The following is a 22,409-nucleotide window of genomic DNA, read 5'->3' as shown; positions in this document are numbered from 1 at the left end:
TATTTTATAGTAGGGAATAAAAATAGCTTATTTAAATATATAATTAATTATAACTATAATCTAGTTATAACTAGACTTGTTTTTAAAAAAATTCTTAAAGTTAATACACAAGTGCTGCATTAGTTAATTAGGAATTAAAAAAGAGTAGATAAACTCTAAAGTTTAGGTCTATTTTAAATAAGCTTTATAATAAAGAAAATAATTTTATATATATTATTTATAAGTAGCTTCTATACTCTTTTAGTAGTACTTTTAGGCTAGTAACTAATAAGTCTTAGTAGCACTTAAGTGTGCTAAGGATACTTAGTTATAAACTTTTTAGATAAGTTAGGTACACAGTAATAAGTCTACTAGCATATATAAGTAGTTAGCATAAAGGAGTAGTCTGTTTCTTATCTAATAATAGTAAAGTAAAAGTTTTTACTTTTATGTAAAAAAAGCTTAATTTTTTTAAAGTAATATGTTAATTAATTTTAAAGAATTTAAAGACATAACTTAGTCTAGTTCTTTTATAATGTTTAGTGTAGCTACTTAAGTTGTTATTTAAGTAATATAGTACTAGGCTAGTTTAGAGTTAATTTAGAGGTGTAGTTAGTGCAGTTCTAGTAAAACTCTTAACTTATTATTAGTTTAAGCTGCTTTTAAATTCTTTATGTCTTATTTACAATAGCTAAGAATATCTGCCCTAGTGTTATTTTTACTAAGGGTGTACTTAATTTAAAAGCAATACTAAGCTAACTTTTTAGCTTAATAGACCTAATAAGCATTTAGCACTTTTATTATTATAATGTACTTTAATAAATAATAATTAGTATATACTAGAGTGCTTATTACTATAGATGTAAGCTTAGCTTTTTATTATTTAAACATAGTAACAATTGCAAATAGCTTCTTATTATGTATCTCCTAGTTTAGCTCTAAACTAGATAGGACCTTACTATAGAATAATATAGAGCACTAATTTCTATCTACTTGTTTCTAAAAAAGGACTCCTACTACTACTTTATTAAAAGTGTTAGTTTTAATTTTAGTTTATAATATAAAGTTAAAATAGTAGAGTGTAAGTATACTTAGTAGCATAAACTTTAGCTTTTTAAAAGCTATGTTACACTTTAAAGTCTATATAAAAAAAGTAGTAGAGCTTTAAAGCATAATAATTAGTTTTACTATATAAAAAATTTTTAAAACAAATTGCTAATAAAATTTAGTAAAGCCTAGAAAAGATTTCACACCTGTTATAGTAGTAGGCGCCTGCTAGTTGCGTAGCACCTCTACTTTCTGTAGGTTAACCTCTAGTCCTTTATTTAAAAGTATATAGCTAAGATACTTTATTTAAGTAATATAAAATTTACTTTTTTTAATCTCTACTTATAATTCTGCTTACTAGAGCCTTTCTAAGACTTTCTTAATATAAAGAATATAAGTTACTTTGTCTTTAAAGTAAATAAAAATGTTATTAAGATAAGTAATGTAAAAATTATCTAGATAGTTAATTAATATGTTGTTTATATAGCGCTAGTAAGTTACTAGACTATTATATAATCTAAAAAGTAAAACTTTACACTTATAAGTTCTATATTATGTTTAAAAGGTAGTACACTTTTAAAGCTTAGATTTATTCTAATCTTATTAAAAGCTATGTAAATATTAAACTTAGTAAAAATTACTACTTTAGTAAGTTTTAATAAAAGTTTATTTATACATAGTATTAAATACATATTCTTGCAAGTAAGAGTGTTAAGTTTATAGTAATTAACATAGATACATAAGTTGCTATTTAGTTTCTGTACATAAAAGATAAAAGATATAAAAAGGCTCTAACTCTACTTAATAAAGCTATATTTTAGATTATTTATAATATATTTCTTTATTACTTCTAGCTCTTTAAGGTTTTGTTTGTACAACAGACTGTAACTGTTAGAGAGAGGCTCTATAAGGACAATCTTGTAGTTATATAGACAATGTACTAGTAGCTAGTAAGCTGTAGTGTGGCTAAATACATCTTAGTACTAACAGTATTTAGATAGTAATTAAAGGTTTACTAATACTTTAGTTTTATATTTAGTATCTAACTATAAAGCTTACTTATCTTTAATTAACTAACGTACTTCATGGGCGAGTTGCTCACACACCTGAGTCGCTCACTTTTGCCAAGACCCTACTAAACCACCCTTCCTACACTAATGCATTCCCCACAACACTACTTAGACGCGCTAAAAGAATGTTAGATACAGCTTACGCTCTAAGCTTTTAAATAAAACATAAAACTCTTAAAGAAATGTGCTGTAGCTATGTGCAGAGTCTTATAAAAGATAATAAATAACTATAGCGCTAGACAACCTTTACAAGCTAATTCTACAGCTAAATTACAGAGGCTAGGCAATAAAAAGAAGCAGGTGATTGTTAAGACTATACTTAAGCTATATGCGCAAGGAATTTCCCCTTAGATAGCATTTGTAGCTAATATAGCTAATTCTTTACGCGCTAAGCATAATCTAGGCCATGTTCACATAAACTAGCCTAGTACGTTTGTAAAGTGTTATTTAGAGCTTAAAGTAAAGTTTTAAGCGCAAGTATAGTTAAGAGATATCTAGCTAATTATAAACCCTATCTTGCTAAAGTTGTACGTGTTATTATCCTAGATGCTATACTTAGCTTTAATATTCTCTACAAGGCTAAACCTGCCCTAAATTACTCTAGGACTTTTGCAGAGGGCTTTTTTATAGTTGTAATTACGCTTAAACATTACTTTAAGCTCTAAATAACGCTTCACAAACGTACTAGGCTAGTTTATGCAAACATAGCCTAGATTACGCTTAGCGCGCAAAGAATTAGCTATATTAGCTATAAATGCTATCTAAGGGGAAATTCCTTGTGTATATAGCTTAAGTATAGTCTTAACAATTACCTACTCCTTTTTATTGCCTAGCCTTTGTAATTTAGCTGTAGAATTAGCTTGTAAAAGTTGTCTAGCGCTATAGTTATTTGTTGTCTTTTATAAGACTTTGCATATAGCTATAGCACATTTCTTTAAGAGTTTTATGTCTTATTTAAAAGCTTAGAGCGCAAGCTGTATCTAACATTCTTTTAGCGCGTCTAAGTAGTGTTGTGGGGAATGCATTAGTGTAGGAAGGGTAGTTTAGTGGGGTCTTGGCAAAAGTAAGCAACTCAGGTGTGTGAGCAACTCGCCCATGAAGTACGTTACTTAATTTTATAGATAAAAGTTAAAAAGAACTTGTTTTTTTTTATATTAAAATAAAAAGCATTTACTAAAATTAGGGTAATAGTAGCTAAATAGACCTTCTTTAGACTTATTCTAGACTTCTTAATAAATAGGTAGAAAAACAATTTAAGTGTCTTTAGACTATAGATAATAGAAGATCTATATAATTTTAGTAGCCTTAGTAAACCCTTAATGCAGTAAATTATTAAGCTGTATAACTACTAAAATTAGTTCTTTTTTTATAGTATATTATATTATTTAACATTTAGCTCTACTTTTTTATTACATGTAGGCTAAGTTAATTGCATAAGTAAGAGTAGCAAAGGTTTATAAGTAGGTAGATATTTGCTAGGCTATATAATCTAATTTCTTTTTATATCTAAATAAAGTTTAAAATAATATAACTATTTAATACTAATAATGCAATCTTAGAAGCTAAGGTTTATAATAATAAAAAAGCAGTTTTAGATGCTTCTTTTATTAATTTGCATGTGCAGGCAGATATACTAGTAGACAGAGACTTAGATTTAATCTTAAAAGCCTTTAACTATAACTTTAAATAGTAAGTGTTAAATAAAAACATAAAAGCATTAAAATAATAATTTAGTAGTTAGTAAGTTAATAAATAAAAAACTATAAGCGCTAGTATTAACTAAAAGATTTAAATAGACTTTAATGCTTTTTAAATATAAAATAGTAAAGACTTAAAAGTGTTTTTCTTTAAATAAGTGTAATAAATTAATATTTAATAAATTATACTTACTTAAGCTTAAAATAAAAAGTTTCTCTAAGTGTTACTATTTTTTATTTAAAAAGCATCTAAATTAAAATTATTTATGTTTATAAATTCTTTTTTAAAATCTTACTACTCTACCTTTATTTTTTATACTCTAAGGATAGGGCAGTTGCTAGTAAAATGTTTTAGTTTTTTATAATTATAATAGTTACTAGAAGTTGTCTATCTTTCTAGAGCAGGTGTCTAGCTAGATTGTCTATAGGTAATTAAGGTAGACTAGAGTACTAACAAAGGTGCAGGTTAGGGTGCGCTAGAATAGTATACTACCTTAGATATATTACTAGAAACTTTCTAAGACTAATCTATACTAGGTCTAATAATAGACTGTTAGGTAAGATTAATAGTTTATTCTAAAATAGTAAAAGTATTTCTTCTTTCTATGTTATAGGCTATTAGGTAAGATACTATTAACTTAAAAAAGCCTTTCTAAGTGTGCTTAAAACCTAAGTTTAGTACTTTTAAGCTAAGTAGTATCTTTTCTTATAAGTAAAAAAACTATTTTGCTTTTAATATAAACTCTTTAACAGCAGCACTAATAAAGTAAGCTTTAAAGGCAGAAAATGCTTTTTCTTTACTTATTCTTAAAGTCTAAAACACCTGTTACACCTTTATCTCTTTATTACTAGTAATAAAGTATATTTATAAAAGCTTAATTATTTTTTTTATGTTTCTAAACTAAAAGTTGTCTAATTTAGCTAGGTATCTAGGCTTTAGGTATTCCTTTGCAATACTAGTAGTGTGTCCCTATACTAACGCTATGCGTGTGCGCTTACTCTAATAGTAATCTAAATTAATATTAAGTCTATTTATAATAAAAGCTTGCTATTATTTAAACATAAGTTCTTTACTATTTATAAAGTTTTTAATCTTAGGCGTGCATTTAGTAAAGTAGCTTTAAAAAAGCTTAAAGGTGCCTAAAAAGTTTTTTACTATTAGAGTAGTAAAAGTAATTTAAAGCATTATTAAAGGTAATTTAGTAGTTAGTAAGAGATAATTAGGACTAAGAGTTTTTAATCTAGTTAGCTATTTAATTTATACTTTTAATTAAGCAACTTAGTTCTTAAGAGCTAAGCTACTAAAGTTTAACTCTAAATCTAGTAGGTTTTTAGCTTTAGGTCCTATAAAAAAAAGTTTAGCTATTAAAGTTAGTAGTTATTTAGTTCTAAAAGTAAGCATTTTGCCTTAGCTATAGCTAGAATAGGTTACAGTCTTTACAATAAAATCTAATAGTAGTTAAAAGTTAAGCATTAGTAGTTATCTTTAATTTTAATAAGTTATTAGTAGTTTTTAAGTTTTTACCTTAGCGCACTTTTTATAACTTTTCTAAAGGCAATTCTAATTATAGAGAATAGAAAGTTTTAAACTTAAAGGCTTTAGTTAATAAAAGGTTTTTAAGATCTTATCTATACTAACTAAATAATTTAATGTAATAGTGTGTAAAAAATTATAACTTAAACTAAATTAAACACTTCTTAGAACTTAAATGTAGTTAAATAAATAATTAATGTAATATTATTAATAAAGCTATTACTAGTAAAAGTAAGTTTTCTAATATAATGTAACAGCGCAGGCAAAACAATAGGTCTAAATGCAGTATAAATCTACTTAGAGGCATATAGGAGTGCGTAGGGACTTAGAGACCTAGGAATACTAATAACACCTATAGGCCTTGTACATAGGATATTAGAAAACTACTAAGCTAGCTACAGGGGCAAGGTGCGACTAAATACATAAGGGAATAAGGGTAACAGCAAGGGACTAGGTCAAGTCATGGTCGGGGCCGATACAGGGACCCTTTGGATAGGATCCGAGCGACCCGAGATGGAACGATTCGTAGAATTGTTACAAATAATGTAGGCACATATTATTAATATGTAGCTTACATAACATTATATTTATAACATCTACTACCTTACTTTTACACACCTCTGCCTATTAAAATAAGCCTATCTGCTGCGTGTATAACTAGCTTATACTTATAAAGATTTTTATAAAAGTGTTAAATAATTCTATTTTTAAGCTTAAACCTGCTAATAGTAACTGTGTATAAATTACCTTTAACATCTGCTATCTTACGCAGATCTTTTACAGTCTACTTCTTTATAATTGCTACTTTACCTGCTGTAGCATAGTTATTTATATCTTTTTTTAGTTACTAAGTAATTAGCTATATAAAAAACTACTTTACTATTAACTTTATATCCTTTTTTTTATTACTAGACTTAATAACATAATAGGAAGCTTTCTTATGCGCTAAGCAGTTAAAGTAGAGGCGCTAGTAGGCTGTTTTAAAGGCTAGGCAAATGCGCTAAGAAATAGAGCTTATAGATAAAGCTGTTGCTAAATAGGTAGGTACAGCAGCTTTTTAAAAGTAAAAAGATAACTAACGCTAGTAGGCATTATATAAAGAGTTTGCTGCTTACAGCGCTACTTATAATTAAGCTTATGCTGCTCTGCGCGTTTTATATGCTCTTTAGCTTCCTTTTTTATTTTTATTATACACTTATGTAGTTAACACTTTTCTATCTTTTTTATTATCTTACTTATAGACTTGCTTTTAAATAATAATAATAATAATTCTTACTTTTTTTTTTTACTTTAATAATTATGTAGATTAACGCAGAGCTTATTACTTATACTATATAAATACTTTTTTAACTAAGTAGGCAGATATTTAACAGCAACACTATTAAGACTTTTAAAATTTTTATTTACTTATATCTCTAAATTATAAGGCTTAATAATATAGTAATAATATGTTAATAGATTTACTTAGTACTAGTAACTATAGTTATTACATAATGCCTTTATGTAAACCTAGCGCTTATAAATTAAATTAATGTAGTTTATAGTAGTATATATTACATTAGCGTGCTTATAATTACACGCCTTATTAAGCAGCTACTATATATGTCTTAGATTACTTAGTGTATTAGAGACATTAGATAAAGGCTTGTTAGTAGATTTATAAAAAAAGGCTTTTTATAAAGGCTTATAGGTAAGCTACACCTCTACCTTTATAAGCACTTAAGTAGCTTTAAGATAACTTTTAAACAGTCTACTTATTTAATTAAGCACTACTACGCCTAAAGTGTTACTAAAATTATTAATTATGTTAGCCTACTAGGTTGCAGTATTAGTGTTTATTTTAAAGTTAATTATATAGCTAACTTAGTAATATAGCTACTCTTTAATTATTAATATAGGCTTTAAAATTATAGCTATAAATCTATCCTTTATAAAAAATAGCATAAATAAGTAGCTGTTTAGGGCCTTTTTATTTTCTATAACTTTTAAGCTGTTAACTTGTAAGGTGTACTGCATCTTTATGTTAAACTATAGCTTTATTTTAGGCTTTATGTTAACTTTAACCTAAGGCGGCAGTAGCAGTAATAAAGGGACCTAGATAGAAGATAGCTGCTTAAGGATTATAAGCATAGGCGCAGGAGCAGGCGCAACAACTCTTAAAACTTTAAGCTTTAGAGCAGTCTTAGGCTTAGGCAGTGCTAAAGGCTAGTAAGCAACTAGTTACTATTATAATTATATGTACCTATAACACGCTGCTTTTTTTTTTTTTACTCTTTTATATAGCTAACTTTAGAGCCCTAACAGTCTTTAAACGTGTTAAGCTAGCAGGCAGCGCTACTAGCAGATTTAGTCCTATACTTATAGTTCTATAACTCTAAAAAATTATTAGGATAAGGCTTTTATATAGGCAACTATAGCCTTAACTTACTTAGGGTTAATTATAAGTGTAGGTGTGGATACTAACGCGTTATAGTTAAATTTACAAAAGTTACAGATTTAGGCAGGAAAACTAAGTAGTAAGGGAATTACGCGATGCGCGCTAAGAGAAAACGCCGATTTATTGTCCTAACAAATGCCAAGTAACAACTTTCCCCTCACAAATCTCATAGAAATGCAGGTAACTGCACATACCGCTCCATATAATCCGCCTAATAGAAGAAGGACGTTGTATAGTAAGTAAGGCTTTTTAATAGGCCTTATTAGCCCTATCTAACTGTTTTTGTAGAGTAGTTACTGCTAATTATACCCTAAATTACTTACTTTTATTATTAATATAAATAAATAGCTAAAAACACTTCTACTACTTATTAGTTAACTTATAATAAATAAAGAAGTAACACTTAGAGTATTATTATGTTTAAAGAGCGCGCTATAAGTACTCTAGCACTAGCTCTGCGCGGTAGGAACGCTGCACACAGTGGGAGGGCTAGTAGAGTTGCGCAAGGTAGCACGCGTGCTGCGTTAACTCTGGCTCCTCTAAAAGCACCTACTAAAGCTCCTACTAAACGCCCTATGTTACTAAATCTATTTATTATATAAAAAAAAGCTTCTATAAGTAGTTTAAGAGCTTAATTAGAAAAGGTAGAAGTGTAGGCTATATACTACTAAAAGCTTATTAAGTTGCGTAGATTACTGTGTAAAAAAGGTGTTACTAGTAAAAATAATAATAATAATAATAATAAAAATATTAAGAAGCTAGCATATAAAAAGCAGACACCTCTAGTTATTTATTATTACAACGTGTCTACTATAAGACCTGCTAGAACGCACAGATATAATAGTTAGCTTTTATTAAAAAAAATATAACGTACTTTATAGGCGAGTTGCTTACACACCTAAGTTGCTTACTTTTGCTAAGACCCTACTAAACTACTCTTTCTACACTAATGCATTCTCTATAACACTACGTAGACGTGCTAAAAGAACATTAGATACAGCTTACACTTTAAGCTTTTAAATAAGACATAAAACTCTTAAAAAAACATGCTGCAGCTATGTGTAAGGTCTTATAAAAAATAATAAATAACTACAGCACTAGACAACCTTTATAAGCTAATTCTATAGCTAAATTATAAAGGCTAGGTAATAAAAAAAAGTAGGTAATTATTAAGACTATACTTAAGCTATATGCGTAAGGAATTTCCTCTTAAATAGCATTTATAGCTAATATAGCTAATTTTTTATGTGCTAAGTGTAATCTAGGCTATGTTTACATAAACTAGCCTAGTATGTTTATAAAGTGTTATTTAAAGCTTAAAGTAACATTTAAGCGTAAGTATAACTATAAAAGAGCCTTTTATAAGAGTCTTAAGGTAATTTAAAGCAGGTTTAGCCTTATAAAGAATATTAAAGCTAAGTATAGCATCTAGAATAATAACATGTATAACTTTAGTAAAATAAGGTTTATAATTAGCTAAATATCTCTTAACTATACTTATGCTTAAAACTTTACTTTAAGCTTTAAATAACACTTTATAAACATACTAGGCTAGTTTATGTAAATATAGCCTAGATTATGCTTAGCGCGTAAAGAATTAGCTATATTAGCTATAAATGCTATTTAAAGAGAAATTCCTTGTGTATATAGCTTAAGTATAGTCTTAATAATTACCTGCTTTTTTTTATTACCTAGCCTTTATAATTTAACTATAAAATTAGCTTGTAAAGGTTATCTAGTGCTATAGTTATTTATTATCTTTTATAAGACTCTGCATATAGCTGTAGCACATTTTTTTAAGAGTTTTATGTCTTATTTAAAAGCTTAGAGTGTAAGCTGTATCTAATGTTTTTTTAGCGTGTCTAAGTAGTGTTGTGGGGAATGCATTAGTGTAGGAAGAGTAGTTTAGTAGGGTCTTAGCAAAAGTAAGCAACTTAGGTGTGTAAGCAACTTGCCTGTAAAGTACGTTAGTAACTTAAAGTTATAAAGAAAAACTTATAGTAAAAGTTAAAGTGTTACATAAAAAAAACGCCTAATTCTTTTAATACTATAGAGTTTATAAAGAAGAAGGTAGTTAATGCCTATGTTAATTATAATTTTATATTTAACTATATGTCGCGTACAGCTATCCGTCTACATATATCCTTCTGCTGTGCTAGCTAGGAGGTTGACCTTTTGGCAAACGCAACAGTTATAAGCCCAGTTCGCAGCGTAGTGTAGATGGTTAGCGCACGAAAATTTTCGCATCCCTGCTCTCTCTACTCCACTAGTAGGATCGCATTATCCCGGAGCACTGCGTGTTCGATTCCCACGCTCAGCAAAGAGCATTTAGGCAGTGCGTCTATTACAGAGGCTACCTTGCATTTAGATCCGTCTCTAAGTTCTGTTGCTCAGGCTAAAGAGGAAGGGTGTGTTAAGGTTGTTTTACCATGTTTCACCTCTCTTGTTCCACGGTTTGAGCTGGGGGGTGTGTCGCGTACAGCTATCCGTCTACATATATCCTTCTGCTGTGCTAGCTAGGAGGTTGACCTTTTGGCAAACGCAACACTATATTATACAGCCTTTTATATAAGTTTAGGTTAATAAGGCTACTATTTTTAACTATTTAAAAAGTAATAATTACTAAACAGCTCTTACTAAGGTCTAGTTGTAAATTAAAAAGATAGTAGTTAAAATAGTTCTTAAAAAATATAGTGCTAAAAATGTTAAGTTTATAAGCTATAAGGTTATTAACTATAGTAAAGGCGTAATTAATTAAGAGAGCCTAACACCTAGTTATTAGACACTAGCCTAGCGCTATAGCGCGCAGGTAAACTTTATAGCTAATTATATAAAGAAGGCGTAAAAGATATATTAAAATATAATAATAAAAAAAAAACTTAAGTGTATACAAAAAAAATTAAGGATAGAGAGTAGTGCTATAATAAAAAGAAGAAAAAAAAGCAGTGCTATTATAAAAAGCTTAAGAAACTAGAGTTTAATAAAAAGCTAGTAGCTAATTAGCGCTAGCCTTATTTATACCTAAATTCTAACTATAACTAGGCCTCTAGCTATCTACCTTTTACTCTACTAATTGCTGCAGTTACTGCAGCTCTAGCAGCTCTAGCAGCTCCTGCAGCTCCTCTTGTTAACCTGCCTCTGCCCCTACTGTATAATCCTCTGCCTAGCGCCTTTTATGTAAACACTGCTGTTAATTAATTACCTACTAAAAATTTAAGCCCTATAAATTTATTATAAAATAAATATAATCTAGTGAAAAAGTTCTTTAATTAGATAATTAAGCAGCAGAAAACTAAAGCTTAAAGCCTTTAGTTTAAATGCATAAAAGAGACAGTAACTATAAACTTTTAAACTTTAGATAACTTTAAAGGCATAAAAAATTTAGCATTTAAACTATATAAACTAGCAACAGCAGATTATTATCTGCCTAATAGAATTATATGTAGTTTTAGATGCTATTTAGGTAAGTTTAAACTAAAGCACTATTAAAGAAAAGCTGCGCTAGCAGCAGAAGCTTTTATTAATCTACAGATTAGTAAAGAGGGATTTCTAAAAAGTAACATTAGTTAGTTTAAATAATAAATCTTAGATTTATATAGCAGATAGTATATAATAATAGGGCAGCTTGTTATTGCAGTCCTAGTGCATAATAGTACTATAAAATTAGACTACTACTGCAGCTGCTACCTATTAACTTTACCTCTTTTATACGCCTTTATCTACGCGTTTACTCTATTAAATACTTTATCCTTAATATATAGTTTTTCTTTACTAGTGTGCTAAAAGTGCTTAGTAGTAAATTAATTACAGCAACTCTTACTAATAGCAAATCTTAGAAAGTCTTTAAATGTGTTAAACTTATGTTAGTAATAGTAGTAGTAATATTATACTTAGGCCTTTAGCACTAAGAAAGTTAGCTTAATTAGATTATAGTTAGGCAAGTACAGTAGCAGAAACTGTACTATATGCCCTTCTTTTTAAACAGTGTCTAGTATTCTCTTGTTACAGTAAGTAAAGCAGTTATTTAAAATAATATACATTATGCGCCTTTTAAACTAATAATTAATAGTTAGTAGAAGCTAGTTCTTTATCTAATTAATAAAAAGCTTAGTGTTAAAGTATCCCTACTAAAACGCTGTATAATTAAGATATCTATAAAGAAGGGTGTACACTAGTAGAACTAACCATGCGCGCCTGCAGTCTCTATCCCTAGCGTATTAATTATTGTTACTAATTAGGCTATATGCGTAGCGCCTTTAGCCTGTTATTTTATTAAAATTTAACTTATTAATAAAGACTAATTAATCTATAGTATAGTTTATTATAATATAGTAATAGTTATTATAAAGATCTTTACTATGTTTAACTAATAGTAGTTTAATTACTTTTTTATTCTAGCCTTTTTTCTTTAACATCTTAGAGATATTTAATTAATTAATAAGCATTCTACGCTTTGTAAATAACTACTACTTTATCTTGTTCTAGTACATTTAGCTGTGCGCAACAAGCTTATTAAACAGAGCCTCTCTATTAGCTAGGGTAAGTCTTAGAGGACGCCCTAACTGCTGCACCTGCAGAGCTGTAATAGTACTATACTTTATAAGGTTCTAATAAATTGCATAGACAGTACTACAGCTAGCGCGCAAGTAAGTAATAACCTTTAGGATAAAGACGCTAAGCATAAGAAGATAATACACAATAGAACAACTATAAGCAGTCTTCTAGCTGTGCTTTAAGTAGGAGGAGGCTAGTAGCAAGGCCTCTAGATTAAGGATGCGCGCTTCTATAAAACACGTCCCCTAGGGGGCCTGTAAGAGGCCTACAGTTAGATCTATAATCTAAAACTCTGTTAAATTAGTAGGATAGGCCCTATCTATACATTTAAAAAGCTTCACCTACAGTAGAAAGCGTTGTGGTTGATTATATGGAGCGATATGTGCAGTGACCTGCATTTCTATGAGATTTGTGAGGGGAAAGTTGTTACTTGGCATTGCCAAGAATCTATTGTGTGCGTTAATCCGTGCAATGTCTTGGCATTCGCGTCGCGTCTTTTCCGCCTCACTAAATCTATGAGAACTTTAACAAAGCGACAATTTGCCCCTATCTATGCCTAAATATCTGTTATTTTAGTTAGATCTTAAAGCTGTACGTACTTCCTAATTAGGAAATAATAAAGCTAAATTTTAGAGGTTTAAAATAGCCCTTAGCAAACAATTTCTAGCTAAAAAGCTATAGCTAGAGCAGCCACGCGTTTAAGTACTAGTGCTACCTGTTAACTATTAGCTAGAGCTCTTGCTGCAGCAGCCTCTAAAGCACCTTCTAGAGGTTAAAAAGCTAGTAGATTAAATAAGCAGATAAAAAGAAAGGTTACCTTTATAGATAAGCAGCGCGCTGCTGCTTTAATAGCTACTATTAAGATACTATTATTACTACTATTAGTAGTAGAGCTAGAGTGTTAACTATTACCTTAGCAGCAATTGTCCCTACCTCCTAAAGAGCCTAACTATAAGATAGATATAAAGTATATTCTGCGCGTAAATAAGAACTAGGTAGTTAACAACAGCAATAACTGCTAGCAGCTAGTCTTCTCTATGTTGTTTATAAAGAACAAAGTAGACTTAGTGCTTACTAATGCAGCTTTTATAATTAATAAGTAAGAGGTTACCTAGCTTAGTTGCTTAGTAAGCTATTAAGCTAAGCACTCTAAATCTACCTAGCAGCATATTACCTTAGCTAACTTTAGTTTTATAAAGAGCGCTTACTTACTTAAAGTAGTTAATTACTATGTTAAGCGCTTTACTAAGAGAATTAATAAAGTAAATTTTAAAATAAAGCTTTATGTTAAAGTTAAGGCTCTGTAGAAGGCATTTTTACGCAGGTAATTAGCTAATAAGCTATTGTTAGATCTAGATACTACACTAATAATACTAAGTAGCTGTTGTACCTAGCAGCTGCTGCGTAAAGCTAGAGCAGCAGAGCAAGTAAAGGAGATATCTAAGGTAATAGACTACTACTTAGCAATTACGTGTACATAGGAGTGCTAGACAGAGCTTTGCAATAACTATAAAAAGTAGTGCTATATCTACCTAGACTAATCTTACTATGCTATTAAACTAGTTAACTTTAAAGCATAGAGAAGGTTTATAGTTATAGAAGAGTCTTCTGTTATAGTACCTAGTTATAAGATTATTAGGGCGCTGTAGTAAGAAAGTAATAAGCTCTAAGTAAACCCTTACACGCAGAAAGATAAAAAGAAAAGGCTAAGCTTATTATTATTAAATAAGCTGTTATTTAAGAAGCTAGTAAAGTAAATAAGCTAGCAGTAGTTGCTTAACTAAATAGTAAGAATAAGTAATAAAAAAGCTGCTTAAGTAAAGTAATAAGAGTTTTAATAGCTTTATCTCTAACAGCTTTAAGCGCAGGCTAGTATCTCTTCTATAGGAGCTGCTCTACTCTCTTACTACTAGTAGCTATATGCTCTACTAGTTATTACCTTAACAGCGCCTTAATCTTTAGGTTATTCTTTAAGTCTTATAATAAAAGGTAGTAAATAAAATACTTAAAAAATAGTAAAAAACTTTTTTAAGTAGTTAGTTAAGCAATAGCTAGAGGATAAAAAAAATCTTTACCTCTACATGTAAAAGGTAGCAACTAAGGAGCTATAGACTATAAAGGATCTCTGCAAGATAAGCAGAGTTAAAGGTAACCTGTATACTATTACTGTTACCTAGTTTAGGCTTAAAGATAGGCTTATTTACTATCTCTATAAAGATCTTTATTAGTTTAAGCTAATATATTATACAGCTAGCAGCCTGCTTAAGATAGGTAGTAGTAAGTAAGGCAGAACTAGTAGTAGAAATAATATAGCTAAATAATTTATTTAAATTTAAACTCTTTTACTTTCTTAAGCTCTTTTAGCTCTCTCCTTGCGCGCTTTAGCTCCTCCTGCTTAATATATAGCCCTCTTACTATGTACTTAAAGTGCTTTTAGGTAAAACAGTTACATTTACTTTTTTAAATAGCTGCTTTTAAAAAGGCACTAAAGTTACTACTAAAACACTTTTAAACATATAAATAGTTTCTCTTAATCTACGCCTTAAGCACTGTAAAGGTAAGCTTTATTAGATTATAGTTAAGCAAGTATAAAAGCAAATACCTTACTAAATACCTGCTAGCCTTAATAATCTGTGTTACTTTATTATTTATATAAATTAAGACATTATCTAGAATAATTACTAAGTGCTTCTTACTATACACAACCTAAAGTGTAGAGATTAGACTCTTTTTAATCTACTTAAGAAACTGCTTTTAATTAAAGTAGTTGTTTGTACGCAGCAGCAGCGTTACAGTCTAGATACAAGCGATCGCGCACGAGCAGGACCACGTATCTATGTTACATAATGCTTGTGCGCGAACCTCTGTGCACAAACATCTAGATATCCCTTTTTTCCTCTATACAGAGAAAAGACAAGAGTAATAGAACTAGAAACATGTTGCTTTTACTTTACCTACTTTATACACTATGCACACTATACACTACTCTTACTTTTGCTACTTAAGTGCTTATACTATAAGCAGCTAGCTATTAGAGCCTATTTAACACTAATTAGTAGTTAATTTAATTAACTATAAATTAGTAAGAGTAATAATAAAGTACCTACACTTTATAATGTACTTTATTTTGTTACTTATTTTCTAGGAAAAGTAACAACAGAGCACCTACACTTTATAAGGTACTTTATTTAGTTACTTATCTCTTAGGATAGTAGATTAATCCTTTACATTATACAGCAAGCTTTGCTACTATATAAAGTAAGAAGGAGATAGTGTAAGACGCACACTAAAGCTACTAAAGCTGTATAACCTAGCAGCTAGACAATAGCACATTAATCCTTTACATTATACAGCAAGCTCTGCTACTGTATAAAGTAAAGAGGAGATAGTGTAAGGCGCACACTAAAGCTATTAAAGCTGCACAACCTAGTAGCTAGATAATAGCAGTACCTGCGCAATTTACTGCACAAGTAATTAACCTTACGCCTTATAAGGCACTTTATTTTATTACTTATTTTTTAGAAAAAGTAATAATAAAGCACTTACACTTTATAAAGTACTTTATTTAGTTACCTATCTTTTAGGATAGTAGATTAATCCTTTGCATTATACAGCAAGCTCTACTACTATACAAAGTAAAGAGGAGATAGTATAAGGTGCACACTAAAGCTATTAAAGCTGCACAACCTAGCAGCTAGACAACAGCAGTACCTACACAATCTACTAGAAAAGTAATTAACTATACTATTATAATAGAATCCTATTAGCAACTAACAACTCTGTGTAATAATAGAAAGAATAAAAAATAATTTTTATTATATAAACAACTTATAAAGGACATAGGGATATTAAAAGCAACACTATAGAATAAGACTAGCCTAGAGTACTAGAATAATAAGATTAACATGTTAGAGGCTTTAATAAGCCTATAAACTTAATTATACATAAGTTATATAATTACTAATCTACACATAATAACTTAGAAGGGCGCTACTTTTTTAAGTTTATATATAAAGAATTTTAAAAGATAGACACTATAAGACTTCTTAGCACTTAGCTGCGCGTTTAAAAGAGAGCTTATATAAGTGCTAAAGGACAAGGGAATTACACCACAGCTAGGCACTAAAGGTACTTAAGCCTAGAAGCTGTATAATATAGCATAAAGGAAGGCAATTGTACTAGAAAGGCTTTATATACAACCTTTATTACTATATAAGGCTCTACACAGAAGCAGACTAAACACAATGCTGCTATTAACACTAAACGTACTAGTATTACCTGCTCCTATACCTTAGCCAGCACTACACTAATCACTGTACAAACAATACATGCCACCCTACCTAACGCCTGCTCCACACCCTTAATTGTACATAACCACTACAAAGAAAAGCTGCGCATGCACATCTCTTTGTACAACCCCTGCCTCTTAATTACTAATAAAGAAGAGCACACCTTTAGTATTACTAGCCTGCAGACAGACAACACCTTAAGCATTATAATAAAGGATTTTGCGCAAAGAGAAGAGAAGAAACTGCAGAAGGCAAAGTTCTGTGTAAAGGGCAAGACTATTCTAGCAGAGAAGCAGCCTATTAAGTTTAACAGCAGAAGGATTAAACTTACACACAACATAGTAGTCCTTACTTAGAAAAAATAAGTAAGCTACCTTTATATAATTAACCTAAAGAATAAAGATGCTGTATAACAATATGTTAAGTAACATGTAAAAGAGGCATACATTGCATTTATGTGTTAACTAGAGGCAGCATTTAACCTATTTATTACTGCATAAACTATAGACCCTTTATACAACAACATTAACACACTTAACACATAAATCTAATAGTAGATAGATAATAGTAAGCGCAGTCTTACTTTCCTACTATTACAGCTTAATTATGCAAAGCTGTTTATCTTTATAAATAGATTATTTGCTAACAATAAGAACCTTAGCTTATAGCTAGAATTTTTAATTATATTAAGTAATAAGGACTATATAAAGCAAAGCAACTACTTTAAAATACTAGGTAACATTATACACTAGAATTCTACTAAGTGTAAAAGAGTAACTAAAAGTGTTCTTACTAGCAAACTGTATAAAATAGTTAAAAGGTTTAATAATGCAATTACTCTTAGTACAACTTTATAGTAAATTATATAAACACTTAAACTACTACTAATCTTAGTAGTAATCTGCATAGATTTAAGGTCTTTATATAATTACCTTATTAAGCTAGGCACTACTAGTAAAAAGTAACTTATAATTAACATTATGTTACTCTATAAATTATATAAGAAAAAGGAAATTGCTAAGATTAAGTAGATTAATAGTAAAAATAACTTAGTAAATGTATATATAAAGAAAACACTAAACTAGGCTCTTTAATTATTAGTCCTAACTAACTGCCTCTCTGTCTAGATAGAAGCATCTATAGACTAGCTAGATCCTGTGCGCAAAGATGCCTTAGACTAACTAGACTAACAACGCCTTTATATAAGGCTTATTTCCCTTTATTTTTTTATTTTTTTATATTATACACACTTATTTTTTTTATTATAAGAATCTGTTACTGCTAGCACTGTAAGGCCGAGATGGCGCTTACGTGCGACGGGTATATATACTATTCTGCACCTAAAAATCAACGTTGGTTGATTATTCACACCTTTTTAGTTGTATTAGCAGAGTAGTGCGGAGCCCTGTCCTTACATAATAATTAACTAACAACAAGGACAGTCGCGCGTTTGACCCACACCTTAGACAGCTTAGCTAGTTTTTTAGACTAAAACGTAAGGCGGCCTCTTCTAGCGCCACGTTGTCGCTGCTAGGAGGTCTAGTGTATATGGCTTAGCTGGCGTGGGCCACTAAGCGTTGTGTTGTTATTTATCCCGCGCCTCTAGGCCGCAGGTGGTCAGCCTCTAGCCGGTAACCAAGACATGCGCATGGCGCCTCTAAGCAGAGTTGGCAACAATTAAGTTAATTAAGTTAGGGTGAATTGCTTAATTAATTAACAGATCTAGCACGTTTTAATTAACTTAATTAACTTAATAGCACAAATAAGGCTTAACTTAATTAACTTAATTAACTTAATTAATAGATTACGTAGTAAATTAACTGCTATATATCTTATAGATAGTCTCTAGGTCTTTAGGAGAGATAGCATTACTACGTGGACTTTTTGCTAACTTTGTAGGCTTTAAGCTAAGGCGCTTCTAAACTTATTACTGTAATAAGTTTAAGCGCTAGATAATTAAGTCACCTGTACTAAAGAAGTCCCTGTTTGTGCGCAATTAGGCAGGCGTTGTCACCTTATAGAGCAGCTCTTATAAAATCTAACCAGCTCCCAGCTAGCCCTGTACGTGCCTTCTTTGGCGGAGGCTCTAGAGTACTGACAGGAGAGGCGGTGTCTTTAAACTCTGCCCACAAGCGTTAAAAGCTAAGGTGGCAGTTGTCTAGCCAGCCTTTGTATACGTGGTAGAGGCAGGTAAGTTAGTGGGCAGTAGAAGTTAAGGAATTTTAGATATATAGCGCTAAGCCTAGTTAGGCAACTATTACAACTCTAAAGTCCCTTAAAGCTAAGCTGCCTTATACTATATTTACTACTCCTGCACACTAAAGGATCCTGTATCTCCTAGTAAACCTAAGATCCTAGGGATTTAAGTCTGTTAATTAAGTTAATTAAGCAGGCACAATTTGCTTAATTAACTTAGTAAATTTTGCCTAGCTAATTAACTTAATTAACAGCTATTAATTAAGTTAATTAAGTCAAGTTATTAAGTTAACTTAATTGTTGCCAACTCTACCTCTAAGCTGCGGGTAGGTTATGTGACGCCTGGGACATGCGTCTGCTAAGAAGGGAGATAATGTAAGGCCAAGATGGCGCTTACGTGCGACAGGTATATATACTATTCTGCACCTAAAAATCAACGTTGGTTAATTATTCGCACCTTTTTAGTTGTATTAGCGGAGTGGTGCGGAGCCCCGTCCTTACAAGCACTGTATAAAAAGAGAAAAAAGCTAGAGGATTGTACAGCAGGGCTTAGAAAGCAAAGGATAAAGAAGAGAAGAGCTATTTACATAGCGCAACTAGCCTATTCTAACGCACAGCATTACTAGGGGCAAGTCCTAATAAATAGAGTAGAGTAAAGGCAGAACATAATTAGATAGACCTACATAGACAGAGGGGAGGTAACGCGTACAAAAGGCAACTCTTTAGATAAAAAGAAAAGTTGCTAGTGTCTATATATAGCAGTAGTGTTACAGTCTAGATATAAGCAATTGCGCATAAGCAGGACTATGTATCTATGTTATATAATACTTATATGTAAATCTCTATGTGTAAATATCTAGATATCCCCTTTTTTTTTTATATAAAGGAAAGACAAAAGCAATAGAACTAGAAATGTGTTGCCCTTACTTTACCTACCTTGTACGCTGTGCACACTGTACACCACTCTTACTCTTGCTACTTAAGTGCTCATACTATAAGCAGCTAGCTGTCAGAGCTTATTTAACAGTAGCCTTTTTTTTACAGCTGTATAAGGGAGATAGCTGTTAATTATATACACAGAGAGAATTAACTAAGTACTGCCTTAAGTAATATTCTAAGTATACTAAAAGACATAGCTAACTAGGCTATACATGTAGTGCTACTAGCTAGTCTTTTTATTAAAAATTAACTTATTAAAAAACACTAGATCCTCTGCTGCAAAGCGTTTTATTAAGTTATAATATAAGTTATAAAGTTTTTTATTTTAATTAATAGAGAATGCTTAATGTGTTTAGCAACTTTATTTATATTAAAAGAGAAACTAAGATATGTTTAAGCAATTAATTTAAATGCCTTTTTTTACTTATAACTAGAGTGTAATCTTATTCTAGTACATCTACCTAAAGTAAATAAGCTTACTAAAAAGAGCATCTACATCTTTTTTACTAATTACTAGTAAATAACTAAGCCTACCTTAGATAGGTGCTCTTACGCTGCTGTGCGTCTTTAGATTATCTATTATATTATATACTGCGCAGTTACTACACCCTTTTTAATTAACAATTACCTATAGCCTCTATCTAAGCAGTAAAAAATAACATATATTAATATATGTATAATTAGATAGGCTACAGGCGCTTACAGTAAGCGCTAGGGGTTGCTAAGTAGGTAGTAGGCAACAAGAGACTCTATAAGCTTAAAACATAGCTAGAAAGCTATTTTAAACATTAAAACCTAGCCTTATTATTTCCTAAATAGGAAGTACGTACAGCGCCTAAATATTTACTAAAATTAAGAGATGTTAGGTAGTTGTAGGGTTTTATAGGCAAAATTTCAAGTTCTTATACAAATTTGGTGGCGGAAAGCAAAGTTTAAGGTGTTGCCAAGACATTGCACGGATTAACGCACACAATAGATCCAGAGAATTTCGCACACGACAATAATGTCCGGAAGGTAGCGGCCGAAATTAACGAGCGCGTCGCTGCTGGTATAATCCCTCGCATCCACGCTATCATCCTCAATGCCGGCTATGAGGAGTTTGAGAAGCAGACGTGGACTGAAGATGGGTTGGACACGACCTTCGCAACCAACTATCTGGGCCATTGGCTTCTCACGGTATTGCTGCTGCAGAGCATGGATCGGGAGATAGGGCGAGTGCTCTGGATCAGTAGCTGGTCTCACAAGTGAGTTTACTTGAGAGCTTCCAAGCACCAATGTCTCAAGATGGCAATAAGCTAACATTTTTAGCCCGCATGACCCGTGTAACTCGTGGAACGGATCTTTTAAAGAGGCTAAATACAACACCATTTTCAACTCCGGAAGCATTGACGCTATTGCTAAAGGCAACTGGAGTTTAAGCAAGGATGATAAGACTGGATGGGCTGCCGGATATAGGCGGTATGGCGCATCTAAGCTGTGCTGCGTAACTACTATGTGAGTCCACCTTCTTCCATCGATTTGATCTTTACAACCATCTGACCTTTCTGTATACAGATCCGAGCTTCAACGTCGTCTCGATCAGGACTCAATTCTCAAAAACATTTCCGTCCTTGGAATCGATCCTGGATTAGTTAATACTGGTATAGTTCGCCGGAGCGGGAGCTGGTTCTTGCGCGTACTTTTATGGCAGTTCTTGTTGCCAGCCGTAGCAGCTATTCTGGTCTACTTCTTTCCTAATGGGCCCCTTCGCCCAGCTAGGAAATCAGCGAGTGATATCATTACCGCTGCGTTGAAGGGTGGACCTTCACCACTCAGCGCAAGACCGAAGGGTCTATACCTTAACGGCTCGGAGCTGGGCGCTCGAAATCCAGAAGCCAAGGACCCCGCCAAAGGGGCCATGTTGTGGAGAGATACGCTACGCTATACGCAGTTAGAGGATAGAGAGACATGTCTTGAGAACTGGCGCTAGCATTTCAAATCGTAATATACTTCTGGCTACTGTATTGCGATCTAGCGGGGCACCATCTTGGGTGATAATTTGCTTATGTTCGTCCTCGAATTTTTGGAAATCAGTACACCGCAGCTCCTTAATGCGGCCACTATCCACACGTATATTTAGCCTTCATGGTCATAGCCGCGGTCTCGCCCATTATTGAATAGGGAATCCGTATCAAGGGTTTTTTTTCGCTTGTCACATTAGCGTTGCGTCGCTTTCGCCGAGTCGGCGAGTTTTCCAAATGCTTATTAGAACGTTTTGCCGGGAGTCTGCAATCCGCAACGTTCTCTACTGAACTCTTAGACTTGTCAGGCTGAAGCGGAGGCGATCCTTGTTTGAGGGTCTAGAGAAGAGGAGAGGGAGAAAGATCTTTAAATGCGCGATTGGCTGGGCGGCCTCGGTTTAGGTTGACATTATGCTGGCGTGGAAGGGAGAGCATGTTGCGGGGACAGGAAACGATCCTCTAATGATGCGCTCCACAATAGCGTAACTAGGTATACAGTAATTAGGAATAGAAATCCAAAGAGTACGTGCCTTTAAGTCCTATTAAGCAAGTATAGAGAGGTTTTGTAGCTAGTTAGCCTCTAGAAGCAGCGTCACAAACACCTAAAACTAGATGCACATTGCCAGCTACATTTAGAAAAGAGGAAATGAGAAAGATTTTGTTAAAA

General features: G+C 31.7%; 1 protein-coding gene across 1 annotated transcript; it reads left to right on the top strand.

The window, feature by feature from the left end:
• Positions 1-20,601: 20,601 nt before the first annotated feature.
• Positions 20,602-21,711, top strand: BDR25DRAFT_339170 (uncharacterized protein; the record flags this gene model as incomplete). Its single annotated transcript, XM_033693353.1, has 4 exons — positions 20,602-20,608; positions 20,719-20,986; positions 21,051-21,236; positions 21,297-21,711. 4 exons carry the CDS (start codon positions 20,602-20,604, stop codon positions 21,709-21,711), a joined length of 876 nt encoding a protein of 291 aa, XP_033554015.1.
• Between the last annotated feature and the right edge of the window lie 698 nt (positions 21,712-22,409).

The sequence above is a fragment of the Lindgomyces ingoldianus genome (assembly GCF_010093535.1).
Source record: "Lindgomyces ingoldianus strain ATCC 200398 unplaced genomic scaffold BDR25scaffold_2, whole genome shotgun sequence".
NCBI classification, from domain to species: Eukaryota; Fungi; Ascomycota; class Dothideomycetes; order Pleosporales; family Lindgomycetaceae; genus Lindgomyces; species Lindgomyces ingoldianus.
The sequence above is the reverse complement of the archived record's forward strand: the minus strand, read 5'-3'. Positions and strand labels throughout refer to the sequence as shown.